At 38.3% G+C, this 23,591-nt stretch overlaps 1 protein-coding gene across 1 annotated transcript in view; it reads right to left on the bottom strand.

Moving 5' to 3' along the window:
• Slc9a9 (solute carrier family 9 member A9) overlaps positions 1–23,591 on the bottom strand; it is a 528,927-nt gene that overhangs the window by 207,977 nt on the left and 297,359 nt on the right. The window contains exons 10-11 of the mRNA XM_027410941.2: positions 9,314–9,427; positions 7,713–7,824 (exon numbers count right to left, since the gene is read on the bottom strand). Of these exons, the coding sequence (XP_027266742.1) occupies positions 7,713–7,824; positions 9,314–9,427 (226 nt within the window). The remainder of the gene's footprint in view (positions 1–7,712; positions 7,825–9,313; positions 9,428–23,591) is intronic.

The following is a 23,591-nucleotide window of genomic DNA, read 5'->3' as shown; positions in this document are numbered from 1 at the left end:
AAAGAAAATTCAAATTTCTAGAATCAAAAATAAAAATGGAGACTTACCATCCATTGTAGAAAAGTAAGGATTTTAAGCAAGTTCTACAGACAATTAAATATAATGGATAAATGAGGAGAAACACAACACTCAGTAAAGATGAACAGAAAACATGAACAGACCCATCCATAGCTGTTAGAAGATGGAACCAGTACTGTCTTTCCTGAGAATGAAAATTGCAAGCCCGGGTGGTGTCATGGGTGGAGTCTGCCAAGTGTTAAAGAAAAACTAACACTTATCCTGCAAACTCCTCCAAAGAAATTGAGGAAGAGGAAACACCCCTTAGCTCATTCTCTAAGGCCAGCAATGTTCTCATACCAAAGCCAAGTAAAGACACTACAGGAAAACTAGTGGGCTGACATCCCTATGACTACTGAAAGAAGAAACCTTAACTCAAATTCAACACAACATTAAAAGAATTCTTCATCATACCCAAGTGATACTCATTCTTAGAGCAGAAAGATGGCTCAACACTGCATATAACAGCCAACTGTATCAACGGAATGAAGGGGCAATCACATGATGGTCTCAGTTTATACAGGAAAAGCACTTGGTCCAGTTTACTGGCTTTCTTTTAAAATTATGCTAGAGGTGTGTGTGTGTGTGTGTGTGTGTGTGTGTGTGTGTGTGTGTGTGTGTGTATAGGTAGGTAAGTAGGTAGGCAGATAGGGTGACAACTTTCAGGAATGAGTTCTTTCCTTTTGCCACATGGGTACCAGGAATTAAATTCATGTTGTCAGGCTTAGTGGTAAGCACCTTTATCCACTGAAGCAGTTTGCTAACCCCTTACAAGCATTTCACAACTAAATGATGTTCAGTAAACTAGAAATAGAAGAAAAATTATTTCAACATAATAAAAGACATATATGAAAAAATTGCATGGAATATCATATTTAGTAGTGGAAATTCCCCCTCTATTCAGAAGAAAGCAAAAGCTGTCCACTCAGATCACATCTATTCAACACAGTACGGGGAACTCTAGCCAGAACAAATAATGAAGAAAAAGGAATAAAGTTATTCAAGTTAGAAACAAAGTAAAATCATTTCTGTTCACAGATTTGAGAAGATTTTATATGTAGAAAATCCTATAGATTCCCTACACATACACAAAAGCTATTACAGATAACAAATGAATTCAGCAAAATAGAAAGATGCAAAATTAATGCACAAATGTCAGAGGAATTTTAATAAACCAACAATGAAAAAAATCTGAAAGGGAAATTATAAAGGTAATTCCATTTACAACAGCAGCAGAAAAAATTATTTAGATATTAACCAATGTGGTGAAATTAAAATTATAAAATGCTAAAATAAAATCAGAAATAGATGGAAATGCTTTCCATGCTCATGAACTATAAGATTTAATATTGTTAAGATTAGTAATACTACCTAATTTGATGCTTATCAAAACCCCAAATGATTATTTTGTTTTCCAAATTCATATGAATTTCAATGGACCTCCCCAATCCTTCAAAATCAAAATAATCTTGAAAAAAAAAAAAAAAACCCAAGAATGAAATAAGGGGGCAAGAACAAAATAAGCTTCCATGTTTGTAAAATTAACTAAAAACCATCAATAATGGCTGGGGAGATAGCATGAGACCAGAGTTCAATCCCCAGAGCCATGTTAAAAAGAAAACAAAATCAAGGCATGGAACTGTGCACTTGCAATCATAGTGCTAGAGATGAGGAGAATGGTGGCTATCTGGGATCATTAGATAGTCATTGTAATTCAGTGAGAGATGTGCTTAGAAGAATGGTGGATGTTACTTAAGGAATAACACCCCAGGTTGTCCTATAGCCCACCCCACACACACACACACACATTCAATTATCTCAACAGTATGGTGATGGGGAATGTACTGTGTATGTTCATCTTATTGATAATTGAATAAAGTACTTGTTTGGCCAATGAGGCAGCAAGTTAGATGGGGCTAGGAGTCAAAGAGGATTCTGGGAAATGTAGTAGAGAAGTGGTGATCAAGGCAGGAAGTGACATAGCAAGGAGAATCATATTTAGGCAAGGAGAAACAGGAAGTTCCCCTTTTCCCCTCCTCTCATCCTCCAGCGGCGCAATGTGATCCACTGGCAAGGAGGGACACCAATAAGGCATCCGATAAGATAGGTCTTATAAAATATATAGATTTATGATAATTAAGACTGAGCTAACAGATGAGAATCCTAGTCATTGGCCAAGCAGCATTTGAACCTAATACAAGTTTCTGTGTATTAATTTGGGCCCTAACTAGGGCGGGCGGCTGGCGTAAAGCGCCAGTGGGGCTCTGCAGCTTTTGGCGGAAAGATTTATCGTAACAGTATGGTGCAGGCAGAAGACAAACATGGGATAGAAAAAAACAACTTGACAATAAAATCTCATACATATGGTTAAATCATTCTTGACAAAACTACCAAGATCAGTCACAAAGGAAGTACAGTTTTGAACAAATGAAAGGGGAACACCTGGATATCCAGTTGCAAAAGAATGAAGTTCTACTCCCAAATTACACATATACATTATGTACCAACAACTAAGCAAGCCCCAAACTACAACATTCTTTGGAAAATACAGGCACAATTTTAGTGACATCAGATTTGGCAATGGTTGCTGTGGCAGGACACCAAAGGCATGGATGACAACATTCAAAAGGCATAGATGACATTAAATAACAGAAAAACTAGTCTTGGTGAAAACTTCTAAAAAAGTTGTGTATCAGAAAACAACTTAAGCACAGCATGACAGAAACAAATGGAACGGGAGAGAACATTTGCAAATTATCTGTTTTATAAGGGATCGATATCTGGGAAACAGAACATTTGAAAATTGTTGACCAAAAGACAAGACTTGATTTGAGATGAGTAAAAATAGATGGATGGCCAATGTGTTCCTGAAAAGATGCTCAACACATCACCAGTGAGAAACAAAATGCAAATCAAAAGAACGTGCTACTGTCTCATACAGTAGTGAGCCCAGCTACCATAAAGGACAAGTAAAAACGTGTTGATGATGGTGTAGAGAGACTGGGACTCCTGAGCACCATTGGTGGGGTATGAAACACTACAGCTGCTATGGAAGATGGTATGATGGTTCCCCAATTAATTAGCAGCTAAAATTACCATATAATTCAGCAATTCCAATTCTGGATATATATTTAAAATTGTCAGCAAGGGATATTTTTTTAAGAGATTTGTGTACCCATGTTCATAGCAGGATGTTTTTTTTTCTTTTTCCTTTTTTTTTTTTTGCACTATCTAAAAGAAAAAAAAAACCAAGAAAAATAGATGATTGGGTAGGAAATATATGATACTTATACACATACATAAGGAACTGTCATTCAAACTTAAAAGGAAGGAAATTCTGTTATTATTCTACAACTTTAGCAAACATTGAGGACACTATGTCAAGGCAGTCACAACAGACAAAATAGCACAATTCCACTTAAATGAGGAACCCACAGTAGTCAAAATCACAGAAGCAGAAAGTAATATGGTAGTTTCTAGGGGCTTGGAAGGGGAGAGGAGCAACTGTTTAATGCATACAGTTTCCATTTTACAATATAAAAAGAGTGTAACCATTGGTTGTGATCATCACACAATTTAGACATGCATTTAATAACTGTGCACTTAAGATGATAAAGTTTGAGTTATGTGTATTTACAATAAAAAATTAGAGGGATGTGCCGGGTGGTGGTGGCACACGCCTTTAATTCCAGCACTCGGGAGTCAGAGGCAGGCAGATCACTGTGAGTTCGAGACCAGCCTGATCTACAAGAGCTAAGTTCCAGGATGGCCTCCAAAGCCACAGAGAAACCCTGTCTTGAAACCTCCCTGCCAAAAAGATTAAGAGGGAGCCAGGCAGTGGTGGTGAATGCCTTTAATGCCATCACTCTGGAGGCAGAGGCAAGTAGATCTTTGTGAGTTAGAGGCCATCCTGGTCTACAAAGAAAGCTACACAGAGAAACCCTATGGAAAAACCAAGAAGGAAAAAAAATAGAGGGTAAAATGAAACAAAGTAACAATCAAGAAACAAAGGCTGCTAATCCCTGTCTGTCTTACCCCAGCCATGAGTTTCAAAGGCTTTGGGAAGGCAAGCTGTGGCTTCTGGCTTGTGTCATCATTGGCTCCCATCAGACAGGTATGTAACATTGAAAATATTTGAAAATGAGAGCATCTGTTTCATGGAAACTTCAGTGTTTTTTCTTCTATATGAAGCAAACCATGAATGTTATTCACTTTTAAGAAAATTATTATAAAAAACATGTAGAAGCAACAATCTCTGTGATGCTCAGATTCATTTCAATCAATGCTTGGCAGGTGACACAGATGCTGACAACCCACAGCACTCTCTGACATCAGGGTCACAATAGGTAAGTGTTTGAAGATTAGACTTGCCAGTCTTTTTGGTGGTGGTGATGAGCTAACCAGAATCCCCATGAATTATACCAAGGTAAGTTAAGGAGTCTTGCGTTCCTTTTAGCAAGTGAGAGCACTTACACACACACACACACACACACACACACACACACACACACACACACACACACACGGTTTAAATAGATGTACTATGGATAGATAATGCTTCCCCTAAGAAGCTGAAGGCAATTAAATGACAAACCCAGTGCCAGCTGTGAGATACCTCTCTATGAAAAGTTGTTGGTCAAAGAGGCCCCAGAAGCACCCAAACATACAATATTGTTTGTTTTGTAGTTCTTGGTTTCCCATCAGAACTTGATGGTAAGACCCAATCTTGCTGAAGATGCTACAGACTTGGGTTATAGGACACAGAGAAGTCAAGTGGAGTTGATCTGGGAGCCCCCTCTCTGCTGGCTATATCACTGTGGGAGAAAGCCAACAACAATCCTATAGCTGTGAACCCCTTGAACTACAATCACAAACTGACAGGCAAGATGTGCTCAATAGGGTAACTGTGGCATGACTAAGTAGGAAATAACCAACCACTTTATGATTGGATTGACAGCCCAATGCACAGGAAGGAAATCATGCATAATGCTGTCAACTTGGTAGAGTGCCCATGGCTGCAGCAGTCATGGCTCTAGTGGGGAACCCATTGCTGTTTTTTTGCTAAATGGACATGGCGTCATCTACCTTCTAACTACTTACTTTATATCCAGCTATCAGTGCTACTCTCAGCCTTTGTCAGAGAAGCTTCTTTTGACAGTGAGCTGCAGTCATCATGCAGACTCACAACTGCCTAGAGTGCTGAGAATAACTGATAGTGGAGTACATGGTTCCAAGTGGAGCACTTAAGTAGATCCCTGCATGCTCAGGGAACATTGGGGAAGAGAAAGCAGGAAGAATGTAAGAGCCAGAGAATGGGGAAGAGTGTTGTGTGTCTTCTGACCTGCTTGTTGTACACATGAAGTCATCTTTGCTGTAGTTACCCGCACAAGAGCTGCATAAGATTGGGTCCACCACCATTTTACCAAGTATGGGTTCATTAGGCTCTATGTCTAGGGTTCATTAGAGCCTACCTTCCTCCACTGAGGGACCATGGACTGCTATTGACTGTTGGAGGGTGTGAATCCACAGATAAACTGCTCAGGATCCAGTAAATTACCCTCCACTTGGGCTCATGCAAATAAACATGATTAAAATTTAGTGTCATTAAAAACTAAATAAAAAAAGACACAAAAGTAGTAGGGGGACTTGTCAGGAAGAGAAAGGATTTTAGTCGAGAGGAAGGGGGAAAATAGGGGATGATGGGAGGTAAAAATGACTAAAAAATTTATTATATGCATGTGTGAACTTATCAAAGTAAGGGTTAAAAAAAAGAACCTCATAAAGAAAGACACCATCAAATTCCAGACCTTTTCTCAATATTTGCATATACCACATTGTTGGCCTCTATTAAAGTTTGCCTGTTTTTGTTTTTCTGTAGCTCTAATCATATAGCGAAGCAAACTTAGACATTGACAAATTGCAAAGAAGTTATCAATCCAGGTGGTCATTTGGGCAGAGAGTTTGCACACATGTCTATAATCTTGGCTTATTACTAAAACCTCTTTGTCTAATAAAATAATGCTTGAAATAAAATGCCAAGCTTTGCAAATATGATACTGATAAGAAAGCCATGGATGTTTTGATGGGAAGCCCTTCACACACCAGTGCTGGCTTTCAAGTTGTAAGGAAATGAACTTCCCTTTACTTTCCCATAAGAGAAGTCAGTATACTGGCAAGAGTCAGTGTTGCCCTAAATCAGGGATCACTGTCAACTTGACACCTCACCTTCTTCATGGCGCTCTCACAATAGCGTGTCTGGAAGCATTAGAAAGTCCTGTCAGAGGCCATATGAAGGACACACTTTAACTGTGGATTTCCATGTGTTCATATTTGATAAGACAACTCATTCTAAACCTGGGAGTTGCACCAAGTGCTCTGTGGTCCAGGCTAGCACAGAATTGAGAAGGGAATAAACCTTCTACTCCCAGGACCACTTTAAAGAATGTGTATTTTGGGGCTGGAGAGATGGCTCAGTGGCTGAGAACACTGGTTGCTCTTCTGGAGGACATGGGTGCAATTCCCAGCACCTATGTGGCAGCTCATCACCATCTATTACTCCGGTTCCAGGGGATCTGGTACCCTCTTCTGCCCTACATAGGCACTAAGCACACATTTGGTGTACCAACAAAACACTCAGACACATAAAACAATAAAATAATTTTTAAAATGTGAATTTTAAAACAATTGGTTGGCATTGTGGTGAAGTCTAAATCATAAATGCTTTTGTCCTTGGCCTAGTTACTTAAGCTGTCAGAGATCCTATGCACAAAACTTAACCCTAGCTTCCTAGGACTGGTGAATTATAGGCAGCAAACAGCACATATCAATAAATACTAGTTACTCTCAGTTTTGTCATATTTACCCATATGTCCCAACTGTCTTGGCACTGTTCTGATGGCAGATTTTTTTTTCAGTCTAATGGACTGAGTCATGGACCTGCCCATGAACTCCCCTAAATGTAGTGTAGGTGAACACATATATAGAAGACATATAGAGTCTTTGAATTCTGTCTCTAATCAGGGAAAGATAACTAAATAGAAAACAGCTGTAATCTCTCAGAATAATTCAGTGGTCAGCAATCTCATTTGCTGTATTTTCTTCTGGAAAAGAGCTCTGCCCACAACTTAGCAATGAGAACATTCCTGGGAGAGGAGACTTGTGTTTCCATCAGACAGAGCCTGGATCCACTCTTTCACACCTGCTGGTGCTTAATTAACATGCTATTTCAACTAATAAAGGGGCCCATGTGGATCTGTTTAGCTTTGAGGGAACCATGAAAATTTTCTGAAGCCCTGCATGGATGGTAAAGACACAGGGAGAAGGGTGGTGCCATTCAATACTAAGTACTGCAGTTGAGAGGATGGCAATTAAAGTCCTTCATATGGAAACCTCTCTGATAGCCCAAAGGAAGGTCCAGTGCTCGGCTGAGGCTCACTTCTGGTCAGACACTCAAGGTCACCAGGAAATTCCCTTTCATTTCCCTTCTCATTGGGAATGAGCACTCCCTGTTGCTTAGCACTGAGGGATGAGCCGGGTTCTGGATCCAAGGGTGAAGAGAACTCAGGTTTTCCACGAGTGCTGCAGGTCCCCCATGGCTTTCTGTGCTCCTGAGAGGTGGGAGAGCTGCAGCATGAATGAGCCACGAGCCCACATACCTGAAAACATCATCATGTGCTGGAAATTCCACGGGATCTTCTGTCTCCTGCCCAGATTCAGGAGGAAGGAGAGCGGATAAATGTTGCAGGCTCTGGCAACAAAAATTGCTAGCTGTTGGGACACATTGAGGAAAACATTGCCACAGAGGGGCTGACTGAGCATGCGCAGGTGTCATGTCCATATGCTTCTCCATGATATGACCCAGAAAACAAGGATAAACATGACAACTCATCTATGTCTAACTCGATCACCAAATTCATCATTCAATGACAGTTCCTTCCCAGAATGACATAAAACTCTGTCTTTCTTTGAACATATGCTTGGCTGAAGGTTGGTAGTCATGCCATTTCAATCACTAAATTTTCCCATCACATTTATGTTGCTGGTGACTGACTCTGTCCTCAATTCCGCTGGAAGCTATGAGGTAGCGACACCTGGTACTATGGTGTTATCTTTCCCAGCAGCACTTTGGAAAGAATAAATATATTCCTGATGGTGGTTTCCATCTCACTTCCCATCGGTTCATGTGCCTGTTTCTAGCAAGCTTGCTTCCCTTTTTCATTTAATGGGTTTAATTTTGAGAGGAGCCGACTGTCTATAATATATATAATATATATATATATATATTATATATATATATATATATATATATATAACAACTGCTACTTCAGGAGACTTTTGTAAAGCCAAAGTCTCATAAGTGGACATCTACTGGAAAGGTCAGCCATAAGCCTTCCTCCTTTGCTGTTGTCTCTATTCCTTCTTTGGTGGTCTGCCTATTCTAGCTTGTCCTCTGCAGGATGAAGCTATTTGGAGTGAGATAGTTTCCTTCTTTCTAAGATCTAGGTTTCAGATGAAATTTCAAAGTTTAGCAGAATCCCAGGAGTGAGAAACTGACATCAAATTCAGGTGAACAGTGGACACAGGGACATGGCAAGCTCTTTAGAGGTAAAGACCCCCTGCCTGTGAGCAAAGGAAGCATCATCCCATTTTCCAAGTGGTATGGTCAATAGCTGCAGGCCTTTCTTAGGGACATTTTTAGTTGCTCAGTGTCCCTTTGGCCAGATACTTGCTGCCATGGGGGTTGCCTCCTACTCCATCCCTACAGAAGGAGCACCCTCTGTATTAAGAGTGGAGTCTACATTTGTCTATTCTCCTAGGGAGGAAATGATCTCTCTCTCTCTCTCTCTCTCTCTCTCTCTCTCTCTCTCTCTCTCTCTGTGTGTGTGTGTGTGTGTGTGTGTGTGTGTGCATTGCATGTAACTTACCTATTAGACTGATTAGCATAGGCTGGCTGCCCAGCAAGTCCTAGAGATCCACAGGTCTCTGCCTCTCCAGAACTGAGATTGCAACCATGTACCACCATGGCCAAATATTTTGTAGGTTCTGGGGATTGAATTGTGGTCCTCATGCTTGTAAGGTGAATACTTCACTGAGCTAACTCCACAGTCTCAGAAGGCGATAGTCGATGGAAATAAACTTACGTGCATGATGCTTCTGATGGTGAAAGTACAATGGGCATGTTGACTTCTCTGATGTTTTCAAAGTCCTACTAGGAAAAAGGTTTAACCGTTTTTCTATTTTTTCCTTCAAAGGATACAAAGGCTCCAAGTATAAAAAGAGCGTTGAAAATGTGATTCTGGAAGGTGAATAGAGCCAGGCCCATGTAGCAGAAGATGACGTTCTCAGCCAGGAAGTTCATAAATTCAAACAGCTGAAAGCAAAACAGAGACCAAAACCCACTGATTATGACTCAGATTTGTGTACAGCTTGTTTGTACTTTGATGGCTGACTGGGCAAGCCACCACTTTGGCCTTGAGCTCCTGCTATCAGGTCAGTTGACATCCTTGGTTCTCTGCCCAGTGATTCATGCCATAGCCATGTCCGTGTCCTATCATTTTCAACAGTCAGGCTTCCAGAGATACCTCAGGTGGTGTTCACAGAACAGGGCCCACTATGACGGCAAAATATTCCTTGCTAAGGAAGTAGAAGTCAAGTGGCTCACTCAAGCTGTGCTATAGTAAAGATGCTAAGATTGTTTAGCCTATCTGAACTCCAACCAGTAGATACACTAGAGTTCCAAAGCCCCAGTTAAATGAATGAAAGAAAAGAAAGCAGCTTAAAGTAAATTGGCCTCTTCAGGCAGGCAGGAGAGACAAACCTAGAAAACTTGGAGTGAGGATGAACAATCAATTATATTTTAACATTAGAGTGATTAGTTTATTTCAAACCCTAGACAATGAGACTCATTAAATTGACTGATGTTGGTATATCCATTAAATGTCTACAATTTCTAGCTAGTAAAGGGGATGATTAATCCCAGGGATCAGCTTCTGCAGCAAGAACACAATAGATACATCAAACTCATTTGGAAGAATGGAGTAATAACACGCTATGCTGAGGGCTGCTCCCCAGAGTTATTCTTAGACCATTAACTAAACAATTTAAGTTGAACATAAAAGGCATTTTCTAACTTCCATATTAAAAGTAGAAGGGAAATGTGTCCAGGGGCTATACCAAAGTCTGATTTGGCAGAGATTTTATTTTATGATCCAGGCTTTCCATTTGGAAGTTTCTGAAACTTCATTCCCAGTCCTACATAAATCACGGTAGGTAAATGTCTCTGGAGGCATTGCTTCTGACTTTGTGAGGACTCATTATTTTTTCATGTAATGTATTTACAGCCCCACAAATAATGCCCAATACCTGTTTCCTGACAGTTGACAGAAAGAGAAGCAGGATCTTGTCGGAAACATTATTTAAAACCAGTAATAGAAAGAAAGGATTAAAAAAGACACCGCTTCTTCGGAACAAGACAGTCTTTCTGCAGTGGCAGCATCATCAATTTCTATGAGCACTCCACTCTCATTCTAGGGTGGCAATGTAAACAAATATTGTCACTCACATAACTACTGCAAACGTAGAACACAGGATTGGGGAATACAGAAGATGGAGAACCTTTTGCTACTTCATTATGCTTTTGCTTTTCCCCAAAGCAAGATCTCATCAACATTTCAATCGGTGTAAGCTGCCCTAATGAAGGATCCAGTCTGCCTGGATAAACAAAGGAGTTTATCTCCCATAATTCTGGAGGTTAAGATGTACAAGATGGAGGTGGCAGCTGATCTGATGCTGGTGACAGTCCTCTTTCTCATTTACCCCTGCTTGTGGTAAGTGCTCACAGAAGAGTCTACTTTTCTTCTGTCCATTTTTATAAGAACACTGATTAAAACCATGAGCGACCCACTATCAGGACCTTACTACTTCCTGAGCCTTTACCTCCAAGTAGCATCCCACTGGCCCAATATCTGATTTTTTTGTGGGGTGGGTGGGTAGGCAGGTGGAAATATGCCCAGTCTTTAGAAGCACTCTAGTTTTTAATAGTGATAAGCAAATGTCAAGACAAAGTTCAAAATGTCTATCATGTACTCACTCCAGGTGTATTGCACCCTGGAGAGAACATTTTGTGACCAGGAATATATTCAGCCTCTTCTGTGTGGTGACACTAGTTTCCCACTAGAATGTACCTCATTCTCTGTAGCCTCTATTGATGTTGGAGTCCTTCTGTATGTTGCAAATATGTATTGTTTTCATTGGTTGATGCATAGATATGTTTTGGCCTATGGCAGGGCAGAATGTAGCTAGGCAGGAAATCCAAGCAGAGATACAGGGAGAAAGAGGGCAGGATCAAGTGAAGATGCCAGCAGCCACCAAAGAGGCAAGACATGTAGAAAATTAGATAACAGCACAGCCATGTGGCAATGCATAGGTGAATAGAAATGGCTTGATTTAAATGTAAGAGCTAGTTAGTAATAAGCCTGAGCCATTGGCCAAACAACTATAATTAATATTAAGCCTCTGAGTGATTATGAGTGGCTGTGGGACTAGACAGAAAAGCTCCGGCTACACTCCATGGTCTCTAAAGCCCCTCTAGCTTGGAGATGGAGCACAGAATTCTGTACCAAATAACTCAGGTCCACACATTTCTCTACACCCCACATTTGGTTCAAAATGGGTATGGTATATTTGGAGTCAAAGCAATTCAACGAGGCTTTTTATGGAGTGATGGGATGCTGACACTCACTTTTCCATTGGATGAAATGTCAGTAGGATGCTGGCAGAAGCCACCCACAGGCATCTGTAATCACAGGGGAAATAGCTAAGAGTGAAGCTGAACCATAAGTTCTTTTATCTAACTTTTCCCAATTCAAAGTGAAGAGGATCCTTTCTGCTCTAAAAGGCAGGGTGTCAATTTTCTGACCCTTTTTAAGATAATAGGAAAGTTTATTATTCTTGCCTACTGCCACTCAAAGAGAGAAAGGGGGCCTATGGGACACATCAGATCTTTCTATTAGTTGTGGTATGACAGGAGCTTTTACTGTTCATTTTACTTTGAGTCTATGGTTTTGAGTGTTTGCTTGACAGATTTTCTTCCTTTTGATAATGCAGAATTTTAGTTTGATTTATTCACTCAGCATACTGAAACCTACTACACATTATAAGCATCTGTGTACACATACACAGCACAAGACTTTCACTTTGCATTTAAGTTCATTCTGGGATCTGTTTCTTTGTTCCCACAGTTGCCTGTTCTGCCAGACTCCCATGGTCTTTGTAAGTTACATTGGCTCATAACGCATCAGAATAGTACATAGAGTTGGCCTGACCCCATGCTCTAAGTTATTCAGAATTTTCTTGATTTCACATATGTAAAAATAATTTTATTAGTTCTTCATTACTCAGAAAATCATGTATGATCTATAAATCATATGTCAACAATTTCAAGTTTGCAAAAGGACTGCCAGCACCCAAGATCAGTCTCCTCCCCCTTCCATGTCACACACACTTTCTCATAATTAGAACTTGCATCATCACCAATTGTCTTTATCATCCATACTCAATAGAATGCTTGTGAGATTCTTCATTCTTTTGTATGGCAGTTAATTTTTTGTTATATTAATATCTCATAATCTGCTTATTCATGCTAGTGCAGGTGAACATTTCTGTGGTTTCAGTTTGAAGCATGGTGAGATTTGCTGTAATGTGCTTCCCTTTCTGGAGAATCATTGGGAGGGAGTGCCATGCCGTCTTCTAGAAGGGTCGTGCCCACTCCCACTCCCACTCACCCCAGTGGTTCCAGTCGCTTCACATTCCTGCCAATACTATGGTTCTCCTTTTTTTTCATTTTTATGCTTTTTGAATTCATATTTTTGCCTCTTGACATTTGAATTTAGGAATCATCTTGTCAATTTGAAAAAATAGCATGCTGATATTTTAGTTGAAATTGCATGGAATTTTTAGATAAACTCCTTCTAGCTTTGGAACATGGAATCAACACATGAACTCTCCCTATCTTCATCATTACTTCAACTTTAATTTCCCTTCATAACTTCTGCATGAATATTTTGGACATCTTTGCTTACATTAACTACTATTTGGTGATTTGTTCCTATTGTAAACAGTACAACATATCTAAATTCACTTTCTAATTGTTTATGGCTAGATTCATATATATATATATATGCATATTTATTTTATTTTTAAATGAATTATATTTGGGGGTCTTATTAAATTTATGTAATGATTTTCATATTTATTGGTAGATTAGACTTCAAAATCAATGTTGTTTTAAAATAAGAGTGAGTTTGATTGTTTTCCTTTACAGCCAACATGTAGTTGGCATCCTTTGTATCTGTTAATCTCATTTCATTACACTTGTCAAAACCTCTAATATAGTATGGACTATATATGGCACTAAGGCTATCTTTGTTTTATTTTTAATCCCAAAAGAAAAATGTGCAATGTTTCTCTATCAAGTTCAGAATAATGTATGCATTATAATTTTCCCTTCAGTTCTCTTCCTATTAGAAATGGGACTTAAAAATAATGTGTTGATTTTCATAAATAAATTTTTACCTAATCTTGTACCTTGCTCACCCTTGTGTTGGACCTAATATTCTGTGACTAATAGACAAAAACCTTTTGGAATGAACTTAACAAAACCTTAGTTTTCACCACCCAAAAGGCTAAGAGTCATCACATAGCATCTGAAGCCTATAGGTGAGATTGCTTTGCTTTGCTGAAATGGCCTACTCAATGTATTTAAAAGGTGCCTGGATTTATGTCTTTCTTTATTCCTTATTTTAATTTGGCTGTTTAAAAATCTGTGTTCTAAAAACTTCATGAAACTGCTCCCATAGTGGAACATCAAATTTGAGTGACCTAAATCTGTGATCCTAGTCACTCATAATTGACTCTAAAATAAGATATCCCTTATCCCTTTTGAGGTGAGAGTGGTATTTTTATGTTGACATGGGGTAGATTACAGTACAAATTGACTGACATAGAAGGAAAAATAAGAAAATGTAAGAAATGAAATGCTTGCTTCCTTTCACCTTGCTTTAACATCAGCTCTTCACTTCTGTACCTGCAGGCATTCTTATGCATTGATTTCTAGTGTTCACTATTCTTAATTTCTTTAAAGTTGCTTTGCAATGCAGGGGAAAACAATTGATAACAAAATAATTCCTAACTTGCTTGTTATACTCAAACACACTCTGGATGAACCAGCACTTTATATGAAAAAGGCAAACCCAACTGTAGTTATGCAATAAGTCATCCGTTTATTTTGTATGTAATTTTCAACCAGGAAACATTATAAGCATTATTTATATTAGCAATGATTTAGAAAAAAGCATAAAAATATAAAAATGATATGAAAGTAGGAAAGAGACTTCTTGGGGAGAAGAATGGTTTTAGTAGAAGAGGAAGAGAGCATGAAAGAGATTAACAGGGTGAAAATTATTAAAATTCCCTCTCTCTATATATATGAATCTGTCAAATAAGTCAATAAATAAAATTGTTAACTAATAAAACATTCATATAATGGTATATATGTCAGAGAATTTTGTTAAGCAATGAAAGAAAAATTGAAGCAATACAAGATATGCTTGTGTGTGTGTGAGTCCATAAGAATGCATTCATATGCATGTGTGCATTTCTTATTTTATAGAGAGTTACCTTAACTTTTCTTTCCTTTGAAACTATTCCTTTCATAGTTTGAAAACTTAAACGAGACTCGAACCAGGATATTCAAGTGAAATAAAAGTCCTTCCAAGTATTTGCTTTCTCTAGCTTTGTGTCAGCAGCTAGCCCGTGTCTCTGTATTTCCAGGAAGTTACCAGGCACCCTTGTCCTGTCCTAGTATATACTTCCAACGTTCTTTAAAAGCTGCTTTCAAGCACAAAGAAAGTAGCAACATGACAGCATTGATCCTTCTGCAGAGTATCTGTTTCCATGCTGTCTCCCTGTGTCTAAGCATAGACGTATATTACAAATGTGTAACATGGGATGATTCTCGACACATTTTGTGTAGATGACCTCAGTGATATTCGTATTTGTATAGATAACTCAATAGTACGTCCAAAGCCTCTTTCTATACAACTGAATTCGAAGGAGCTAAACAATCCTTAATGGTGGTACCCTTTCCATCTGTATCTTTCCTCCTACTAAGTATCTTTCCTTGACTTCATAGAACTTGCTCCCAGACACCTGGTTATTTTCAGATCTCTTCACTTATAAACAATGCTGCCTGGAGCATATTTGCCCAGGCTTCTCTCCCTGGTGAGTGATTACTCCTCATGTAGATTTCCTGACACAGGCCTCTCTGTCAGTGGAGATACATTAATTTTCCGTTTTGAGCATCCCACCAGCCTGCCCTTCAGAAAGAATGAGCCAATTTGCATCTCTGCTTATGCTGTAGAGGGTACCCTTCCCTCCACACTCCTGCCAACATTCATTTTTATCAATTTTTAAAAACCTTTGACAATCTGATAGATTCACTTATTTTAAATTGTGATGGCTGTTAGCATTTTAAAAAGATTCCTTTAATAGCAAGGCGGCCGCACTGATTAGCACTCCTCTGTCTAGCTCTAGCATGTAACATCATGGGCTGAATGAACAGGCATTGTAATTATTTCCTTTTTGAGGCACTTAATGAAAATCTGTGGGTGAATTCAATTTTGTTTCACATGCAAAACCTCCTAAAGATGTTTCAAAAGGGACTCTAGAGCGAATCCCTCATCAGACAAATCCAATTTGACTATTAAAACTTCATTGTGTAAGTCAGGCCTCAGGTAGTCAGTCACTGAGGAAATGGAATTACTGGCCAATTTAGGCAAAAATTGATGAACAAATAAAAAGAAAAAAAAAAGCTTCATCCCAAAGCCAGTATTATTAACAATAGCAACAAATCTCAAATTAGTCAACTCATAATTCAATGTAAAAAATCTCTGATCTATGTCCTTCCCTCTAGGGGTCAGGGAAGAAACTTGACTCAACTTTTTATTTATCGGTATAATAAATCATATTTATTTTGTTTGCATGTATTCACGGTATGCAAATTTTTTGGAGGTGACCCAGGTTAAAAGAAATCTTTGCTTAGCATTGCTGTTTTTCAGGGGAGAGAAAGCAAGCTGACAGTGCCAACATGAGCAGGAAAGATTCAAACTGCTAAAAGGACAGGCTGTTTAAATATTCTGGAAGCTCATGGTAACAATTCACATGTCCATCAAGCAACAACTTTGCTCAGCAAGCCATGTTCTGCAAACACTCACTACACACCATGCAGATTGGCATGAGTTACTTCCTAAGAACTTAAGAAATCAAGTTTTATGAAACATGTTAATCACTAATTCTCACAGACATTTTCTATTTCTTCCAAAGGATAAAGTCTGATCACACTATCAGGATTCATGAGGAGAAATTTTACATAGTTCAATGTAACTTAGCTAACAAATATTAATTTAAATTTATAAATACTATATATTAATTTAAGTTCACATGAATTCTTCAACATCACTTAGGCTTTGGATAGTTTAACACATCTAGTGGTTTTCATGTATGTAGTGAAAGAAAGGCACTGAAATTCATCATGACTGGATGTCCTAGCTTGCTTTCTGTTGCTGTGCCGAAACATTGACCAAGACCAGCTATGGGAGGAAAGGTCTCATTTGGCTTATTCATTCCCATTCCAGTCCATCACTGAGAGAAGTCAGGGTAGGAACTCAAGCAGGAGCAGAAGCCACCCATTGAGAAATGCTTATTTTCCATAGCTTGCTCAATTCACAATTGCTCAATTTTATGCAACGCTGGCCCACTTGCCCAGAGTGGCACCACCCCAAAGTCCCTCCCACACCAATGGTTAATCAAGAAAAAGTTCCCATGGGCCAGTCTGATGGAGGCCATTCCTCAATCGAATTTCCTTCTTCCTAGGTATCTCTAGTTTGTATCAAATCAACAAAAACAAAAATATTAACCAACCAATCAATCAAACAAACAAAACCCTAACCAACACACCAGGGCTCGAGGGCTTGAAATAATCTGCAGAATGAATTGCAATAAAAATGAAATGAAGACTCAAAATGTTACCTTATTTTTTTGTAGAATTTTATCCTAGAATTATTATCATTTTTAAAATTTGTATAGAATTTTGTTCTTTTTTGTTTTCTTTACTGGGGTCTCTTTCTTTGTTGCTTCCTTTCTGGGTGTAGTGAATATGTGCCAGTGAATATGTCTGGCTGTGTATATGTGAACGTGAAAGCAAATGATCAACTTCAGATGTTCCTTAGGAGCCAACTACCTTTTTGGAGGTAGGTTATTTCATTGGGACTAGGTTTCAATTAAGCTAGGTTGTATGGCCAACAAGCTTCAAGGATAATTCAGTCTCTCTACCTCCTTGTGCAAAGCTTTGTGACATGGGTTTGGAAATGAACCTTAGACCCTCAACGGTATAATGGCAAATACTTTATGAGTTGCACTATGGGCTCATTGGAGCTTTCTGTCGAAAACATTTCAGATTTCACTAGTAAATACTGTTGAGTGGCTGTATTCTATTTTTTTAAAGATTTTATTTATTTATTAAGTATACAACATTCTGCTTCAATGTATATCTGCACACCAGAAGAGGGCACTAGATCTCATAACAGATGGTTGTGAGCCACCATGTGGTTGCTGGGAATTGAACTCAGGACCTCTGGAAGAGCAGTCGGTGCTCTTAACTTCGGAGCCATTTCTCCAGCCCCAGATATATTCTATTTTGAATAAACTAGGGTAGAAGTGAATTTTTTAAAAAATCCCTGCACTATGGAATTTATGTCCATTACAATGAGTACTCAAAATATAAAGTTTTGTCCAGGAGTGTTATGTAATTGCTTGCTTCTACATACTGAGAAATTTTGCCAGAGTGACTCCCCAGTCATCCTTGTGACTGTAGTACAAGAGATGAGATATCATGAAGGTCTTTATCACTGGGACCTTCTGAGAATTATTTTACCACAGAGCAAGATGAAAATTCTTATTTGCCTCCTGATAAAGTGCACTCCTTGGAGACTCTTCTAGTAATAACAGCATTAATACTTTTAAAATAGTAATAACGCTGAAGAACTGCCAGGTTTGTAGGACCTAACAAACTGGCAGACATTAAAGACTTTAAAACAAGAATGTGTGGCTTCCCCTAGGAAGTTCGTGTTCAGCTCTGATGCCTGTTCCTAGCCTAGGCAGTGAGCACCTGCAGTATTTCCAAGTTTGAGAGGCGTATATTAAACTCACATTGTGTTTGTTCATTGAAACATCTCTGGGATTGGAAGGGAAGATACATGAGACTCTGACCAGATAGTTTTCACCTGCATTTTTAAAATGAAAATAAGTAAATTTAGCCAAAATTTACTTTTTAATCAGTTAATTTATTATTGTCCGTTAACAGAGGCTAATTAAGGAAGTCACATTAAGGCAGCAGATTCTCATTTTCTACCAAATGTCATCTATCCATAAAGGCCAACCCCTTTGCACACTCAAAACATCAAACAAGAGAAAATTTCTTGCTAAAGACTAATTTCCCTCTGAATGAGCCCTTTCTGATTGACCATTTCTCCCTCAGAGAAACTCCAGACCTCCACTGTGTTTCAGATGGGGGCTTCTTAAGCTTCCCCACTTGGGATCCCTTCCTACCCAAGAAATTTTACAGGGCTTTGAACATATACGTATATAAAATACAAAGGTATACACACCAATAATAAGAAATCATAAAGGAATAAATTTAAAGAAAAATATGTGTAAATTATTTGAACACTTATAAAGATTAAAGCAATTTTGCATAGAAATGTGATGAATGTAGTTGCTTATTTCTATCTAAAGGATCAAGTCTTGACTGAATATTTCATCCTACAGGATATTGAGAATCTTCAACATTTTCAGAATGGGTTAATAATTTGATTTTTATTAACATCAATGCTCAGAATGCCATTTCACTCATGTACAGTACAAAATGCAGTCATAGAGTCATTCAGAAATTGCTGGAGATCTCATCCTAATTCCAATTCAAAATTCATTGAATGACTTTTTAAGAAACTTGAGTCAGCAACTCAAATAGCAGTTTAAAAATCAATACTGTAGCACAATACAATCCAAAGATAGAGTAATTTGAAACATGTAGAGACTGGTGGCAGAAAAACACCACATATTTCCTTTCTGTAATTAAATAATTATATTTCTACAGGAGCAGTTCACAACATACAATAGTCTTGAATCTGAGCAGAAGACCTTCAGATAGAATTGGGTGTATTGTGTAGTTTGAGTCATTCTTAGTGTAAAGTGTGTGTCACGATGTGTTTAGAACCAAGGCTGCAGTGACGTTGCACAATGCTATAGGGGTAAATGCTTCCAGAAACACCTGGGTTCATTAAGCATTTTTTGAATGTATGATTTTTGGTTGTTGAATTATCAGAAACCTTATATTAATACCAAATGTATTCATGACCCTCACACTCAACTATGATCCCCCATGTGGAGTCTTGCTCCACATTTTAAGAAGCTGAGCTCTAGAGTAATATGACGACTGCACACAGCACTCACAGCATTATAGAGCGGTGGTATGCGTGCATTATTTACATGTTTCAGATAAGATGCACATTACACAGTTGCTGTTCTCTGATCCCTCTGCTGGATCATTGAGATTATCTATTTTCTGTAGTCATAAGCACTTGTCATAATACTCCTTTGCTGGAGATGTTTTGGGGCTCTCTGTGCACTCCTCCTTGCTCCTCAGCCCTCTCTCACCCTCTGCATTTCATTGTCTTTTCTAAATCTAATTTGACTTTTAAAAACCATGACTCCTTCAAAAGCCCAGCCTATAAAAAGACAACAAAACACATCTTAGGAAGATGAATAGACGTCATTAAGCCATTAAAGTTAATATAGGAAATAAATGTAGTTACAACTTCAAGGAATTGGGCTTCATTAAACTGAATAAATAGTGAGCAACTACTGTATCCAGGTTTTCTTGAAATCTTCAAGGTTATAACTTAAGGGGCAGGTTGTTTTCTTTCAATTTGCCAAATTACTTTAGCCAGTAAACATTGATAATAATACTCTCTTTTCTGGAGGGTTTTCTACTTACAACATTCTCTTTCTTTTTCTATTGAAATGCAGGTTCTGCAGCACCACATTTCTGTTATGATACCATCAGAGTACTTCTCAAGTCTCTAGCTTCACAACATGTATATTTTGATAATAAGGACCAGAAATATTGGTTTCAATATAAGATTGGTCTTAGATCTATTTTTATGTTGTAAGAACATACAGATACATGACTTAGCATCATAAGACTTCGAAGACAATATCAATCTGTGTAGAGTCCAGACAACTACCCAATTCTTAATTTCTCCAAAAACCTTGTGAGTGCATTGCTTCGTAATAGACTATGGCCAAAGGCAGAAACCTCATAACTGCTTGTCTCAGTTACTTTTCTATTGCTGTGATGAGACACCACGACCAAGGTAATTTATGTAAGAAAGAGTTTACTGGGGCTTACTGCCTCAGAGGATTAGAGTCTATGACCATCATGGTGGGGGGCATGGCAACAGGGAGGAAGATATGGTATTGGAGTAGGGAACTTAATTAGCTTAGAACTTAAGTCTTGATATAACAACCATGAGGCAGAGAGAGTGCACACTGGGAATGGTGTGAGCTTTTGAAACCCTTACTGACACACTTCCTCCAACAATCCTTCCAAAAGAAGTCTCATCAACTGGAGACTATGGGGCTATTCTTACACAAACCACCATGCTACACAAGGAAGCAAATGGCATCCTGTGGCTATATAACTCCTGAAACCCCCTTCCTGTGTTCAGATGAAATTTACCACTTAATCATGTTGACTGCTTCTCTTACTTATATTCCTTTGGCTTGTAGAGGATCTGGAGCATCATTTTGTTTTGTTCCACTTGGCTTTGGCAGCAGAGAAGACTTTGCACATAATACATAAAAGCAAGAGCCAAGTCAACTTGACTTGCAACTGCCCCCTTTCATTCAATAGTCTTCTTAGTCTGGAAAACAAATATTTGGCTGAGGGTGGTAGTAGGTATGCAGGGCCTGGAATGTTGCTAAGGTATTCTCTCTCTCTCTCTCTCTCTCTCTCTCTCTCTCTCTCTCTCTCTCTCTCTCTCTCTCTCTCTGTGTGTGTGTGTTGTGTGTGTGTGTGTGTGTGTGCGCGTGTGCGTGTGCATGTGCGTGTGCGTGTGCGTGTGTGTGTGTGTGTGTGTGTGTGTGTGTGTGTGTGTGTGTGTGTTGGGGGCTGTGGTAACAAGGATCGATTCAGGTAAGTTCTCTAGAGAAACCACTTTACAGAAAACTTGACAGCACTAATTCTGGGAAAAATAAAGTTGTAGAATAACATAATTAGTTTTTCTGTGGTTTCACCAATAAATGCTAGGTAAAGAGAATTACCGAGTTGAGGCAAATATATATATATATTGCAAAATTAGATTGTTCTTTAAAAAAAAAGTCACTCAATTAATAAGTGCAGAGACACACTGATATTAATATTAGGCACTAGAATAAAAATTTTACATATTACTAATTTTTAAAAGGTGTTTACTCCTTTTTAAAAATCCGTTTTCTTCCATTTAAGTTATTTTAGTCTTATTCATCTTGTGTGTATGGCTCTAGAGCTATTTTAAGAGAAGTTTTAGGTTTGTAGTAAAATTGAGATAACTACCCCCTATACCCCGTTACAGACAGGACTTCTCTATCAGTATCCACCATCAGGGCAGTAATATTTGTTCTGAGGAATCTGCTTTGACACATCATTATTACTGAAAGCCTGCGGCTTCGATAACAGTTCTCTCTAGCTGTAGTACATTGCTTCTGTATCTTTTAATCTTTCTCATTAGCCTATGCTAAAGTCTTGAGCTGGGGAGGGACAGGATGAATATTCATGTCTTGGTCAGTCTAGATTGCTATGATAAATGTATTACAGACTGGGTGGCTTCAACAGCAAATGCTTATTTTGGTCAAGTTTGAAAAGTGAGGAGTTCAAGGTCAAAGTGCATGTATATCAGAGTCTGAGGAGGCTACCTGTCCTGGTTTATGATGACTGGATATATTTTCACAGTGAGAGCAGAAAAAAATTCCCTAAATTCTCTCATGTCTTCCCATCATCAGCTTAGAGCCATGAGCCTCCTGATGGTCCCCATCTCCAAATATCAATTACACTGGGGATTCTAATTTCAACACATTAATAAGGAGGGTGGAGCACAAACACGCAGCCCATAACAACATAGAAGAAAGGGTTTTTAATGATGTCCCTTTAGGCTTTCAAACCGAGTATCATCATCCCTGCCCCTTGTCATCCATCTGAATGACAGTCACCCAAGACATGACTGATACTCTGCCCACCATGAGAACCATGTGTTCTTGTGGCAACAAACATTTACCCTGGACCTCACATGCTGTGTTTGGTCCCTACACAATATCACTTCTTGATGAAAATACTGTAAGTCTGTACATTTTAGGACATTATTCAGTACACTTTCAGGGCTGGCTATTGAAGATCTCAAGAATGGAACTTGCTTTGTGCTTTTTTATTCTTAATGAATGAGATCATTTGTGCTAATGCATTTTCCATATTCCAATTTCTACGGGCAAATGTTCCAAAGAAGGTAATCTTACATACTTATAAACAGTATGCCAGGCCCCAGAACTCTACAGAAAATTTATTTTACCATCCTTCCACTAGTCTTATTTCTGAGGGAAAAGAATGTGAGTACTAATTAATTTTTTTTTACTATTAACTTGGTCAGATTTCCTGTCAAACTTTTGCTTTGGGGTTCACTTTTAACAAAAAACATGGAGGAAGATATTTCACAATTTGGAGGAGGCATTGATATTTTCCTTGGGTCTTTCAATGTGATTTTAAATCTAATGGATTTATATAAAATTCAAGTTTACTCTGAATGTAAACAATGATATTCACTTTTAAAATATTTGTTCTCTAAGAGGTTAGAGAGTTAATCAACGTGGCTATGAGAAAATTAGAAAGCTAAAAGCAAAGGGTTAAAAATTATCATTATTATTCAGAAGACTCTGAGTTCAATTTTTTAAACTCTGGCAGAATGGACCACAGAAAGGCATTCAATACAAAGCCAGGAGCCCAGAGCAGAACATTGATTCTGCTGGGCCTGATGAGAAAGTAGAAACTGTGAAAGAGTTTTCATAAATCAGAGAAATCAATGGAAATGAAGGATAAAAATATGATATTTGGATAATACCATTCAACTTGATAACCACTCTCAAATGATTTTTATGAAGGCATGACTACCAATAAATCCATAGTTGATAAAAATGAGGTTTGCTTAACTCATTACATTGGAGCACACAGTTAAAACACAGTGAGTATAGATTATCTGTGCTCATTTTAGACTCCAGAAAATTCTTATTTTGTACCTATTAACTTCATTGAGCTTTCTTTTTTAGTGAGATTTAGAAAGCTCTAATTCAGAGAATCTCTTAGAACTGAAGATACTGCAGCCTTCTAAAATATA

This window comes from Cricetulus griseus, chromosome 4, assembly GCF_003668045.3.
Source record: "Cricetulus griseus strain 17A/GY chromosome 4, alternate assembly CriGri-PICRH-1.0, whole genome shotgun sequence".
Lineage (NCBI taxonomy): Eukaryota > Metazoa > Chordata > Mammalia > Rodentia > Cricetidae > Cricetulus > Cricetulus griseus.
The sequence above is the reverse complement of the archived record's forward strand: the minus strand, read 5'-3'. Positions and strand labels throughout refer to the sequence as shown.